The following is a 13128-nucleotide window of genomic DNA, read 5'->3' as shown; positions in this document are numbered from 1 at the left end:
TATAACAAATATTACAGTAAGAAATCTGAGTTCTTGGCCATGTTTATGGTTGATAGAAGATGCCACAGTGAGTCTCAGGTTTGGATGCTCTACCCTCCAGTCTCTCTCCCCCCCCCCCTGCAGTTGGGGGTTGTTTGGAAGCTTTTGCCTTCCATTTTTATTAACTGTGGTTTGTTAGGTTGTCTGTGGCTACTGACTATGTTTTGAACTAAGGCTGCATTTGTACTTCACGGTAAGTCATAAATCATGACTTACCACACACATGAGTGAATTGTACTTGCTTCACTCCTCCTTGCTTGCACAGGGAGAAAACAAACCACGTTCACAACCTGAGGATTATCTCTCAACAGGGAATAATGGTCTGTTCCACTCCAAACTACAACCAGGAGTCAAGAATCAACCTTGGCTTACTAACTATAGTTTGTTGGAGTCAAACAAACTACCATCCTGTTTAGATTTAACACCAAGTCAGGGATCTTAATTTGTTTTTCCCCTGTGTGAGTGCATAAAGCAGACTCATTCATGCATGATAAGCCACAGTTTATGGGTTCCCATCAGGTACAAATGCAGTGTAACAAGGATTAATTTCAAATAATGGGCTATAAAGCTGTTAAACTAATCAATTAGTGTTGCCATACGTCCAGGTTTTCCTGGACATGTCCTCTTTTTGGGGGGCAGCACGCCCATCCGGGTGGATTTTTGCATTTTACATGAAGTGTCTGGGTTTTGGAGGGTTTATTATGACCATTATTATTATTAGTAGTAGTATTATCTGTGTTAGGGTTGTACTTGGCCTTGTGATGTTTCCGGCAGCTGCCAGGCTTGGCACAGCCTTCTCGGGGCCACTTAGCCTCCCATCATCTGGAGACGCAGCATCTCCTGAGCAGGGGCCAAAGACAGCAAAGGTAAGAGAAGGGAGGGAGGGAGGGTGGGAGGGAGAGAAGGGAGGGAGGGAGGGTGGGAGGGAGGGAAGGAGGGAGCAGGTGGGTAAAAAAGGGGTCAGCGGAGGGGGCGAGCAACGGAGATGCGAGATGGTGGTGGGGGTGTCTCTAATGGGTTCGGGTTTTTGCTCTTCAGACTATGGTAACAATAGATGACATGGCAAACTCATCCGCACTGCATTGAGCATGATGTGCAGATATGACCAGTATGCTTACTGACTGACAGCAGAACCTTTAATGTTCTCATTACATTGCTAATCTGCTCACTCTTATTCCCTAAACCAGGCTTCCTTACCGTTCCTTAGGGCTTTACAACTCATCCTAGGAACTCATTAACAAGTTAACTGATTAAAGGTATTTTCCCCCCTTCAGAATCCTCTTACTGAAATACTATATTTTTCCCCAAAGCACAACTTTATGTCAAATATTAGGCAGTCAAACTGGCCGCCCACACAAAATAGCTTCCAACAAGTCCAAAAATTTATGTCCCCATCCCTTGGTCCAAAACTATTATTAATTTCAGAATTAAATAAGTAAGCTACATAATGATGAAAACTTTAAAAATGCAATAAAAATAAATTTAAGAAAAGTGAATCAATCAACTGGCTTAAATTAGACATACTTTAAAACAAATGAACAGCCTTATGAACTTTGTACTTGATATACACTATAGAAACCTCTACTTTGTACATCTCTTATTTGAGCTCCTGTCAAAGATCATGACTATGGATCATACTGAACTGATTCTAGGGCAACTGAACTGGGGCAACAGAAGATATAAAAGGTGCTAAGCAATGTTTGCTTAGTTGCTTATTTCCCCTCTTGGTACTGGCACTTTTAAGTACCATTACACAGTTTCTCAGGCACTTGGGGAGTCTTCATTTAGTCAGAATGAGTTCCTCACATGACATCCCTATAACAAAATAAACAGAGGAGGATAAAGTATACTGCTAAATCAGGACAGAGTACCCATGATGCAGAGAAGTGGTCATATAATGTAGATCAGTGGTACCCAATTGGTGGTCCATGGATCCTAGGGGGTCCATGTAACCCACCCAGACGGTCCATGGCACCATTCACATAACAAAAACTACCACAGAGATGTCAAAATTTTCAATAGTAGGGTCCATGGATTGGCTTTTGAAAAACAGAGATCTGCAATACTTAGCTAATGGGGAACCACTTGTGTAGACTGAATATGGTGGAACTACCCTGAAAACACCTAGGGGAACATGAGGCCATCCAGACATTGCTGGACTACAACTCCCATTGGTTATACTGGCTGAGGTTGAAGTCCAACAATTGAAGAGCCACAGGTTCCCCACACCTACCCCTATGCCTTTCACCCAAAGCCCATTTAACACAACCCCATTCTGCTGTTAACTAAGAAATGCATCTTTTCCCAGGTAATAGAATGTCAAACCATTTCCAAGACAAAACTACTTCCCAAACAAAATAGTGTTTTGTTCAAAAATATTTTCTAGCATTTACCCTTGTAAGATCTTCTATTTCAGAACTGAAGTTTGTTTCACCTTCCATCATTTCTTCCTCTTCTAAAGTTCGTTCATCATCAAAGTCATGAACCAGCATGTCAGCCGTTGGGTCAAATTCATGGTCATCTGATGTTGCAGACCCTCCTACAATTTGATTAACCTCACAGTTGATCACATTGTAAACTTAAGTGATAAAATCATTATTACCACATGCAAATTATTTTAAAACCAAGATTAATATAGCAGTGAAACTTTTCTGCAAAAGCCAAATCTCTAAATAATTAGTCAACCAATAAATAAATAGTGTTATTTGAAGGCTACAGATTCAAAAATCATAAAGCATGAACATTGGTACTAATAAGTGCAAGCCTATACACAATTCAGAAGTAATTCCTAGGGAGTTAAATAGAACTTACCCCTAGGTAAAAGACTGTAGCTTATAACTTTACCCAGTGTTACAAAGCAAGATATAGGTAGGTTTTTAATTCATTCCCAGAGTCAAGCTATAAAGCAGTGCATGTATAGAAAACTATGACCTCATAATGTTGGCTTCCTGCTGGATTTTTAGCTTGAGAGTAGAAGGTGGAAAGATCAAATGTTCATGTTTTTGTGATGGGAAGTGCAAATATTTTCCTATAATCAATACTAACCAGCTGGCTGTCTGGCACTTTGGAAGTGCTGTGCAAAATCTTTTGCAAGTTCTTTGCCTTGGAAAGCACTTGCACAGCACTCCCCAAATGCTCAATAATTTTATTATAATAATTAAGCGCCTGATTACTAGGCACCTGGGAAGCACTGTGCAAAATGCATTCCGAACTGTGTGCTCAGTGCTTCCTAACAACAAGCAGCAGGTTGCTGGACATTTGGAAAGCCTTGCACCCAGGGCAGAACAAGCCCTCTGAACTATTACACACCATTTCCATAGACTAACTTTGGCAGAGGTCAGTCACCTGATTTCATTATGGGATCAGATAGTGAGGTGGGTGATCCCACCTACCTGCCAAAGTTGACTTGTGAAGGTCTGGCCTCCCAGGCCAAAAAAATTCCCCCTCCTACTCTAGAGCATGAATCATACAACTCTGCACTTGCCAATACCTAGTGGATGGTGCAGAATACAGCACTTCAACAACAGGGCAACTAAAAAATTATTTAAGCACATGACTGAAAAGAAGCCTGTAGTACACAAAATTTTATATTTTGGACTACAGTAAGAAGAGATGTCATACTATTTTATCTGTTCCACATACAGGTTTTGGGGAAGTGCCCAGTACTCTGATTCACCATGCCCAACATGTATACTGTACTAAGTCTAACCCAGTGTGGATTCCTGGTTATTCAGTTCCACAGAAAAAGGACTAGCAGATCAGCACAGGGGGAGCCCCAAAATTGGGAATACTACAGACAAACACAGTTAAACTTGATGACTTGCCCCTACTTCATTTTTAACAATACAGTGGTGCCCCGCAAGACGAACGCCTCGCAAGACGGAAAACCCGCTAGACGAAAGGGTTTTCCATTTTGGAGGCGCTTCGCAAGACGAATTTCCCTATGGGCTTGCTTCGCAAGACGACAGCCCATAGGGAAATCTCCGGGACAGTGGGGAAGCGCAGCTCGTCTTCCCCGCTGTCCTCGGACCTCCTCCGAAGCCTGGCGGCGGGGCGGGGACACCTCCTCCCGCCGCCAGGCTTCGGAAGGATGCCCCGATGCCGGGCGGCGAGGCGGGAACGCCTCCCCCCGCCGCCCGGCATCGGAACGATGTCCCGAAGCCGAGCGGCGGGGCGGGAAAGTCTCCCCCCGCCGCCCGGCATCGGAACGATGTCCCGAAGCCGAGCGGCGGGGCGGGAAAGCCTCCCCCCGCCGCCCGGCTTCGGGGCATCGTCCCGATGCCGGGCGGCGGGGCGAGAAAGCCTCCCCCCGCCGCCTGGCATCGGAACGATGTCCCGAAGCCGGGCGGCGGGGCCGCGAAGCCTGGGCGCGCTGGCAACTCTCCGCAAGGAGCGCTCCCGCTGCTTGCGGAGAGGTCCGCGAAGCCTGTCCTGGACCTCTTCTGAAGGCAGGCGGGGGGCAAAAGTCTTTGTCCCCCCTGCTTGCCTTCCCAGGGGCTTTTAAATCGCCCGGACAGCGGAGAAGTCCTCCGCTGTCCCGGGCGATTTTAAAATGCCGCCCGCCAGAAGAGGTCGGGGGAAGGCGGTTTCCATAGGAACGCATTAATTGATTTTCAATGCATTCCTATGGAAAACCGTGCATTGCAAGACGAAAAACTCGCAAGACGAAGAGACTTGCGGAACGAATTAATTTCGTCTTGCGAGGCACCACTGTACTGCACTAGCTGTGCAAGAAGAGACTTTCATTCTGGCAACCTTATTTTGAACAGTGGAAGCTGTCAGACTTAGAAATACAATGATTTGTTAACATGGACAAAATTAGCTGTTAACAAGGATAACCCCTGGCCCAATCATACTATGCCTGAAAGGGCTCAGTACCAGTATAAGACTGCAAGTTGCTAATTTCAGCCAGCACTAGAACATGACTTTATCCATGACAAAGTGGAAACTTTTACCCCCTTCTTAACAAATTCATGCATGGGATTCTGAAATATGTCAGATAAGCACTGAACCACCTTTACCATAGGTGGCCATTTTTTGCCCTAGTGCAAATTCAAAGGCATGTTAATGGCAACTGTGTAAGAGCAACATGGCTCACCCATGTTTTGCTTAGCAGAGGATGAAAATTAAGATGTAGGAATATCCCCTCAAGACCAGATTCTCTTGCAGAATAGAACATAGTTAATTGCAGCAGTTACTGTGTATACAATAAAATATATTCAAGTCTCGCCGGTTATAAAGGGCTCACTTTTCTATCCAAGCTTTGTAAATATCAGAATAAAACTTTACCTGGGCTTGCAGACTCAACAGAAGGCTATCAAAAAAGGAAAGAAAAAAAGAAAAATGTTATCAGTGAACAATTGCCAAATATTTTGCAATACATTGTGAAATATTAAGCATAAACCTGAATATTTCTGACTTTCACTGCAAAATTTAGATCAATCATATAACAGCCTAGAAGTATTTACATTTTGAATAAATAAATATCTGACAGAAAACACACTATACCACAAGACTGACACTATGTAACAAAAGACCATAACATTTACCCTTTGTTAAAACATAAAAACAGTAAGAACTGAAAATATGTGCATCATAGGAAGTTACTCTAAACTGCATCTTACTTGGTATAAGCAATGAAACACAAAAATCTGCCATCATTTCATATGAAAACTTTTAACAAATGCCATTTCTACTTTCTAGTTTTTAAAGTTTGATAAAGCAGAACATATATACGTGCAAAAAGCCACAACCATGTGAGGGCGTTCACATTTCATAATGTGAGTAATGAATGCCTCACTACATGTTGTTACATCATGATAGTCCAGTAAAACAAGGTTGTGTTTTAGCATTCCTGCAACATACAGACTAGCAATGTTCAGCTCAATGCAACACAGCTTTTTCCATCCCTAGCTATTATTGGAAATTGTTTAAAAGTAAGCCGTTCAACATGCAAGACACATGACAAATAATATCAGTACACTGTGTGTTTAAATGGATCTCCAACCCAGTGAAAGAAATTAGCCAGACGTCAGGAATGTTTTGCGACTGGTGCAGGTCGAATTGCAACCACGTGGGGATCCGTGGATGCCAGGTTGGTGACTGGGGAAAACAAAATGGCAGTCAGAGAAGGATATGAAATATTTTCCTTGAAGCCTGAATTTGTTTTATTCTGGATTTGATGTTTTAATGTGTTATAAACAGTTTTGAGATTTTTTTCCTTTAAAATATAAAGTGGCATAGAAATGAAAATAAACAACAACACCAATATCTGCCGGGGGGGGGGGGGAGACATTCCATTGTGGTGACTGTAACCTAGGTTTAAGGTGCCATTTGCTGATTAGCTTATATAGCTGAATTTCTAACACTGACCTCCCCTCCTTTTAAAAAATTAGCTTTTCAAACGTTACAGTCAACAATTCAAACACTTAACAGTGTCATTTGTGTCTCTACCAGCACAACGATCATTTTATTTTATTGCTAGTTGTCTTTCTGGATCACCCTTGTTCCCAAAGGAGCCCAAGGTGTACAATATAACATAAAAATAAAAATATTAGGATTCACCTGCACAAGAACTTCTGTTTGCACAACAGGGTTCCCCGTTCAACACACCCCAATTGGCTCTGGAGGGGATCAAAACAGCACACAAGGGGAGGAGACATGGGACTGTTTTATCTGGAAAGCTGCAATGCTTGCACAGATGAAACAAACGGAAGCCCACAGCACCGAATTCCACCAAAAATATACATAAGAAATAACAACAAACATACAGTCAACTTGCAACTTTCACACCATTAACTTGCACAACCTCAGCTTTATGTGCGCGCTGGCCAGCTAGCTGAAATCACACAAATGAAATGTATGCAAGGCATAGAGCTTTAAAGCTGTTTTTCAGTATGGGAAGAGCTTTTCGCCTTGCTTACCAGGTTCTGAGAGACTCTTGCGACATCTCAGAGAGCCCAACAAGATCTTGAGAGAGCCTCCTAGAGTCCCAGAGCCCAATAATTAAGGCAGAGAGCATAAATGCTCTCAGCCTTGCATGGGGGGGCAAGGCTGCTTGGCGTCAAATGGTTCCTTAAACCAAGGTTACAGTCGCCAAAATGGAATGTCTAGTTGCCATTTGGGGGAAAGATGGCTCTAAAGTCTTATTTTTCAAACAATGGACTGACTGTGATTATCAGTTAAACATCTAGCTAGTTTAGATGACAACCTTGAGCTAGGTTAAGAACTTTGAGAATTTAAGAAAAGTCACTTGATTGTCCAGTTGACTTGATAAAAGTTCACATATAAAAGTCTACGTATATATTGGCCTACGTCTACCTCTTTTTCTTAATGGTGAGACAGAGCGTTCATAACGTAAGAATATTCTTCAAAACTTTGAGCAGGGTAGCGATGTGGGGTACAACAAGCTACAACAATTAACTATAATGTTGTTCACCGCTCCTGTTCAGGTTGCACAGAAAAAGCATTTTGGTTCCTGAAATTCATTCTAATTATGCAGATAAAATATAACTGATAGAATTCTACAGTATGTAGTATTAGTGTGTGAAAACTGTTAAGATCCAATGATTCCCAGGCATGCACCTTCAGATGGTGATGTCAGGCACCATCCTGGTACCCAGGCATCTTCACTTGGTCACAAGTGGCTGACAGCCAGGTGCAGCATGTGCCTGGTTCCTGGCTAATTTTGATCACTGTTTGGCACTGAATGCCTCATTCAAAAGTGAAAAGTTAGACAAGAGGCTGGAGATCTTTAATCACTATCCCCTATAATGTTAAAATAAACAGTTATGGGGAAGGCAACTTAATAGGGGCTGTGGCATAGGGGCTGTTTTTATTCTTTAAATGCACCCAAAGCTGCTATTTTCCCAGGGAAGAAACAGAGATTCCCATATTATGGCTGCCTGCTTCCCTGGTAATAGAAATAGTAGCTGGTGGAGGGATTTGGATTAGAAGAAGGCACAGGGAAACAATGAGCCCTTCACCCAGCAATTGGAAGGCGGCTGTGTGTGCTTCTAATTTAGATTTTTTTAAAAGAAGATCCCAGTTATGGCTCTCCTGTATTGGAGACACATATCCAGCTCACATCTAAGCTACCCATCACCTGTCTTATATACATCTGTACTAACCAGAGATCTCTACATATCAGCAGTGAAGAACATTTGGCCCTCCTGATATTGTTGGACTTCCAACATATGAACCACAGACAGCAAGGCCTAATGGTTTGGGATCATGGAGCTGTAGTCCAACAACATGCGGAGGCACCAAGTTCCTCATCTTCGCTATGCCTCATTGACAAGTGCAGGTCACACTGAGGCATTTTCAGCTCTGAAGTTACCGTATTTTTCGCCCTATAGGACGCACTTTTCCCCCTCCAAAAATGAAGGGGAAATGTGTGTGCGTCCTATGGGGTGAATGCAGGCTTTCGCTGAAGCCTGGAGAGCGAGAGGGGTCGGTGCGCACCGACCCCTCTCGCTTTCCAGGCTTCAGGAGAGCCCCAGCGCCAGCACCACAAGGTCGGGGGACATTGGGGAGGCGGAACGCCGCCATCGTGCTGTGGTTTGGAGGCTGACGGCGGGGAGACGCGTGCTTCTCCCCGCTGCCTGCCCCGCAAACTCCGGGGACAGCTGCGAGGTGCAGCGTGTCTTCCCGCTGTCCCCGGACCTGGTCTGCAGGCGGGCGGCAGGGAGAAGAGCGCTTCTCCCCGCTGCCGGCCCCACAAGCGCCTGGGGGGGAAATAAAAATGTTTTTGTTTATTTCCCCCCAAAAAAACTTGGTGCGTCCTATGGGCCGGTGCATCCTATGGGGCGAAAAATACGGTACATTACACAGATAAGGAAGAAGCAGTCTGGATTATTTTAGTCAAGTACTTTATCCGTATTTCAGCAGGGAATGGATTGTTTCAATTTACTAGATAAATTAACAGTAGTTAAAATTGTATTTTTTATTAAATAATAAAACTTAATTTTTAAAATATATCAGATGACACTGTAACATAAGAGCGTACAATTTGAACTATTCTCGTGAATGTGTGAGTTATTTCAGGCTTAAAGAGAAATTAAACTTGTTCAAAAAAAGTAATTTTTTGGGTAAAAAAATTACTTCAAAATCAATTTATTTTATAACCACAAAAAAACACCCTTCTTATTTTTAAAACATAACAAGTACATGGTTAGCCCATTCTACAAAACAAGTATGATACACATCTTAGTTATGGTTTGCGTGGGGATTCGAACCACCAACTTTCCAATTGCCAAGCCCTAGGCTCAGTGGTTTAGACCACCGCGCCACCCGCGTCCCTCTATCTCATAGGTATCTACACATAAATTTTTTTTTTTTGAAGAAAATCTGAGTCATGAGAGCATGGTCAAGTATTAAAATCAGGTGATTTGGCGTGGAATGACCCTTCAATCAGTTTTTGTCTGTAGCTGTGAATCCATGTGCAATACTGGCAATTTTGCTTGTTGGTCTATTTTATACATCACTCTGACTAAAGCACACCAAAGGGTGAAAAATGCAGACACTGTTCCGCCACCTCAGTTTCCATTATGAAGTTATATCAATATCAGTGCTCAGATACAGTTAATAGGCTGCACATCTACTGAAGGTATAATCTACAGAAAGCTGCTTTGCTGCAAAGTAGACTCAATTCAAGCAATGACCATTTCCCTCTCTTTTGCATTGCCTGTCAGGGTGCACTCAGATTAATAGTAATTTTCCTCAACCTCAGGCAAAAAACTCCACAAACTACAAGCTTTTGCAGGACAACACAGTTATCTAATTCCTTCACAACAGTACAGTCACGCCAGCACTTTCAAGTTCTCCATATTATGATTGTCCAAGGTAATGAACCACCACCTTAGGAAAAGATTTATTCTTTACCTTTACTTATACGTGATATTAAGCTGACTGTCCCTGTACACTCAAGAAGATAGAACCATGTAGTGTTCCAAAAGTCATATTGAAACCTTAAAAATGCCTTTCCAATAGTAAGAGCTAGCCGATCTAACCGGAAGAGTCCGCGACCAGAAGGAGGAGGAACACCACGAAGAATGGAAGAAATTTAATGATTATTTAGCTAAATTTGTTAAGCTAAATTAACTGGAAATAGCTTCCAGATACTTATTGGGCTTAGGATTGTATTTATGTTAACTAACAAAATAATATGTTTAATATAAGAAGGAGAAGAATTAAAGATGTTAATGTTTAATTTAAAGGGAATCAAAATTGGGATTTGGAAAACCGTTATAAGGATATACAATGAAATTCAACTAAGGGGAAACGAGGAAGTCGTTTTACAAAGTCAATAACTGCTATTTTCAATAAGGGTATGATTTATGTTTGTTATGTTTTGTTTGTTCTGTGTTTTTGTTTGTCGTTAATATTGTAAAAACCAATAAAAAAATTTGGGGGGGGGAGTTCTCGTGCAGGTGCATTTATTATTTTAAAGTAAAGGATGCTGATTTTTAAAAATGGAAATCACTGTCCATTCAATGTTAAAATTCTTTCTAATTTAGTGAAGTCAGCTGAAAAGACTTACAGAACAATCCTAACTATAGGAAGCCAGCAAAACTTACTTGTTAACATGGTCTAAGTTACCCCTTTTCCAAACTCTGTTCAAGAGGTGGACTACTGCTAGTTCAATCAGCCTGAGCCTGGCAGAGGAATGTCAGCCAGCATAGCCCTGGCTGAACCTAGCCTCATCCAGCTCAGCTAGAAATCTAATCACCTCAGTGGATCTTGGGTTTACATTGAACTGGACAGAGGGGTCTGTGCACCTAACCTTGCCAGCCTCCACTGGCCTCTAGTTAACCACCATTTGTGGAAATATACCACGCCATTGGCACAGAGCTCCCCCTTCCAATCAACAAGCGTAAAGTGTGCAGAAGTGCCATTGGTGAGATTCTCCGAGCGCAGCAGGTTTGTGGATGCAATGGTAGCCTCGCCATTCTGTAAAGCCTCACTGGTTCAAGTGGGGAGTTAGCATTGCTCCTTAACAAATCCTGTTGATTTTAACAGGACCTAATTTCAACCAATTTAGTCTAGAGCTAATCCAAAGACAGAGAGTTGTAAGGTCAGTTATTTCCTAGTATTTATCATGAAAGATATTTTGCCTAAGAGAACTCTTAAAAGTATAAAATTAACAAAATTTTATTTGCTTTGTTGCAGAAGCTAAATGCTTGAGGTATTTATTTCTGCCCAAAGTAAATTATGTGACATCTGGCCTAGATGCATATTTATATTGTTGCTGGTTACAATTTAACTCAAGTTGTGATTATTTTTAATTCCCGCCCCCCAAAAAGATCAGTTTGCAAAAAACTCTGGTCCATAGGGTCACGAAGAGTCGGACACGACTAAATGACTAAACAACAACAACAACAAATGCATACTTGAGTTAAATTTTGCATTATCCCTTGAATAAGGAAATAATGATCTATGACTACGTGCAGACTTCCTTGACATGGGAATTTTTGTTTACTTCCTTGCTACATTTGTATCCTGTCCTTCCTTGAAAGAACTCTGAGCAGTGTTTTAGCCTTGGGAAATGCATCTTGACCAAAACCACCCAGGAAGCTTCACAGCTGAATGGGTATTTGAGTCCGGAACTGCCAATTCTCAAATCCAAATTCTCTAGCCAGTACTTTTACAATGGCAAAAAGTACTCCTTTCATTTGCAAATTATTTATAGTCCATATGACTGGGGAGGGGGAGGGGAGGGGGAGGGGTTAAGATCAAGCACACGTATCCTAAATTATGTTGTTTCTAAGGATATAATTACATGGTGACTACTTGGGATTTCTGAGCACTGCCATCAGTTATGTCCCACAAACAAAGCTGCTCCCACACTAATATGCTTTCCACTAAATTCAGTCTTTTAACTTCCCTTCTACTGAACAGAAGCCATGTGCAAGTTTTCAAATGCTAACTATACCAAAAACAAATAAATGCACTTCAAACATTTTATCTTTATATTACCTCTCAAAATATATTAACAAATGTCAAAAAAACATGAGGAAGAATACAGTAAAAATGTAACTGAAATTCATGCACAGTTTGAGGAGGGAAAAGGTACAGTTTAACCATGGTGATATATTTCTCTCACCTGTGGCAAAGCCCAGGCCACTTCAAGTTGGTCCTCTACACCTGTAGGTATGCTAGTATGACCCAGGACTTACTACTGATATAAATTGTTTCAGAAACAGCTTTCCACCAGCAAGTGCAATCACTCACTCTAATAACAAACTCAGGAGGTGAATGAGCAGGATTAAAGACAAAATGGGGTCACTGATAGACAAAAGGGTACATTCAGGGGTATCCCAAGGTCTGCAGAAGTACAAATTTAAGAATAAATACTTAAAAGGGGGCAAATGCCTCAACGAAGTACTCCTGTGAGAACTGAGCATTGTGACACTGACTCTTGACTAGAAAAGAAACAGAAATGGGAAGTACTGGAGAAATTGAATATTCTGAACTTCTGAAGGATGGTCTCTATCATTTCTGCTAAGCTTCAATGATACACTGCAACATTTTGTTGCAGAACTCACTATTCATGACTAGAGCAATATAACAAAATGCTGATTTCCAAAGTGCATTACTGTGCTTTTATCCAAAGTCACTAACCTTTGTACATTATTTTGTATTCCTACATTAGCTTGTTTCCTACCACAGAGGACGAGGTGTAACAAAAATCCCCAAAAATGTCTTAAAGCAATAGCCACTGGAGGCAAATATGCCAGCAAAAGGATTTTGTCTTAAAATGTGCAGAGTTTACATGAACTCTCCTCAGATTACAATGTATCCTCAAAATTCCATTTTCAATAGTGATATGAACACAACTGTCCACAAAGTATAGACAAAAGCACATGCCACCATGAACTTTGATAACTTTATATATTACTCTGAAATGGCAATTCCTCATGTTACTAAAGCAGCAATATAATGCCAATGCATATGGCAACAGTGTACTGCCAATACCAAAATGATGCAAATATGTCCCGGCCAATTTTGGAACTTTAGCTCTCACACTCAAGTGTGCTGGAAGTTTTCCACTTGAATATAGCACTTACACTCATATTTTCAACTGACTAA

General features: G+C 41.7%; 1 protein-coding gene across 3 annotated transcripts in view; it reads right to left on the bottom strand.

Annotated features, from left to right (window-relative positions):
- MIER1 (MIER1 transcriptional regulator) overlaps positions 1–13128 on the bottom strand; it is a 42800-nt gene that overhangs the window by 25306 nt on the left and 4366 nt on the right. For all 3 annotated transcript variants that reach the window (XM_081867232.1, XM_081867230.1, XM_081867231.1), the window contains exons 2-3: positions 5329–5353; positions 2433–2578 (exon numbers count right to left, since the gene is read on the bottom strand). In XM_081867232.1, coding sequence (XP_081723358.1) covers positions 2433–2578; positions 5329–5353 — 171 coding nt within the window. The remainder of the gene's footprint in view (positions 1–2432; positions 2579–5328; positions 5354–13128) is intronic.

This window comes from Podarcis erhardii (genome assembly GCF_964252035.2).
Source record: "Podarcis erhardii genome assembly, chromosome: 6".
In the NCBI taxonomy this organism is placed as follows: domain Eukaryota; kingdom Metazoa; phylum Chordata; class Lepidosauria; order Squamata; family Lacertidae; genus Podarcis; species Podarcis erhardii.
This window is presented reverse-complemented; position numbering and strand designations above follow the sequence as displayed.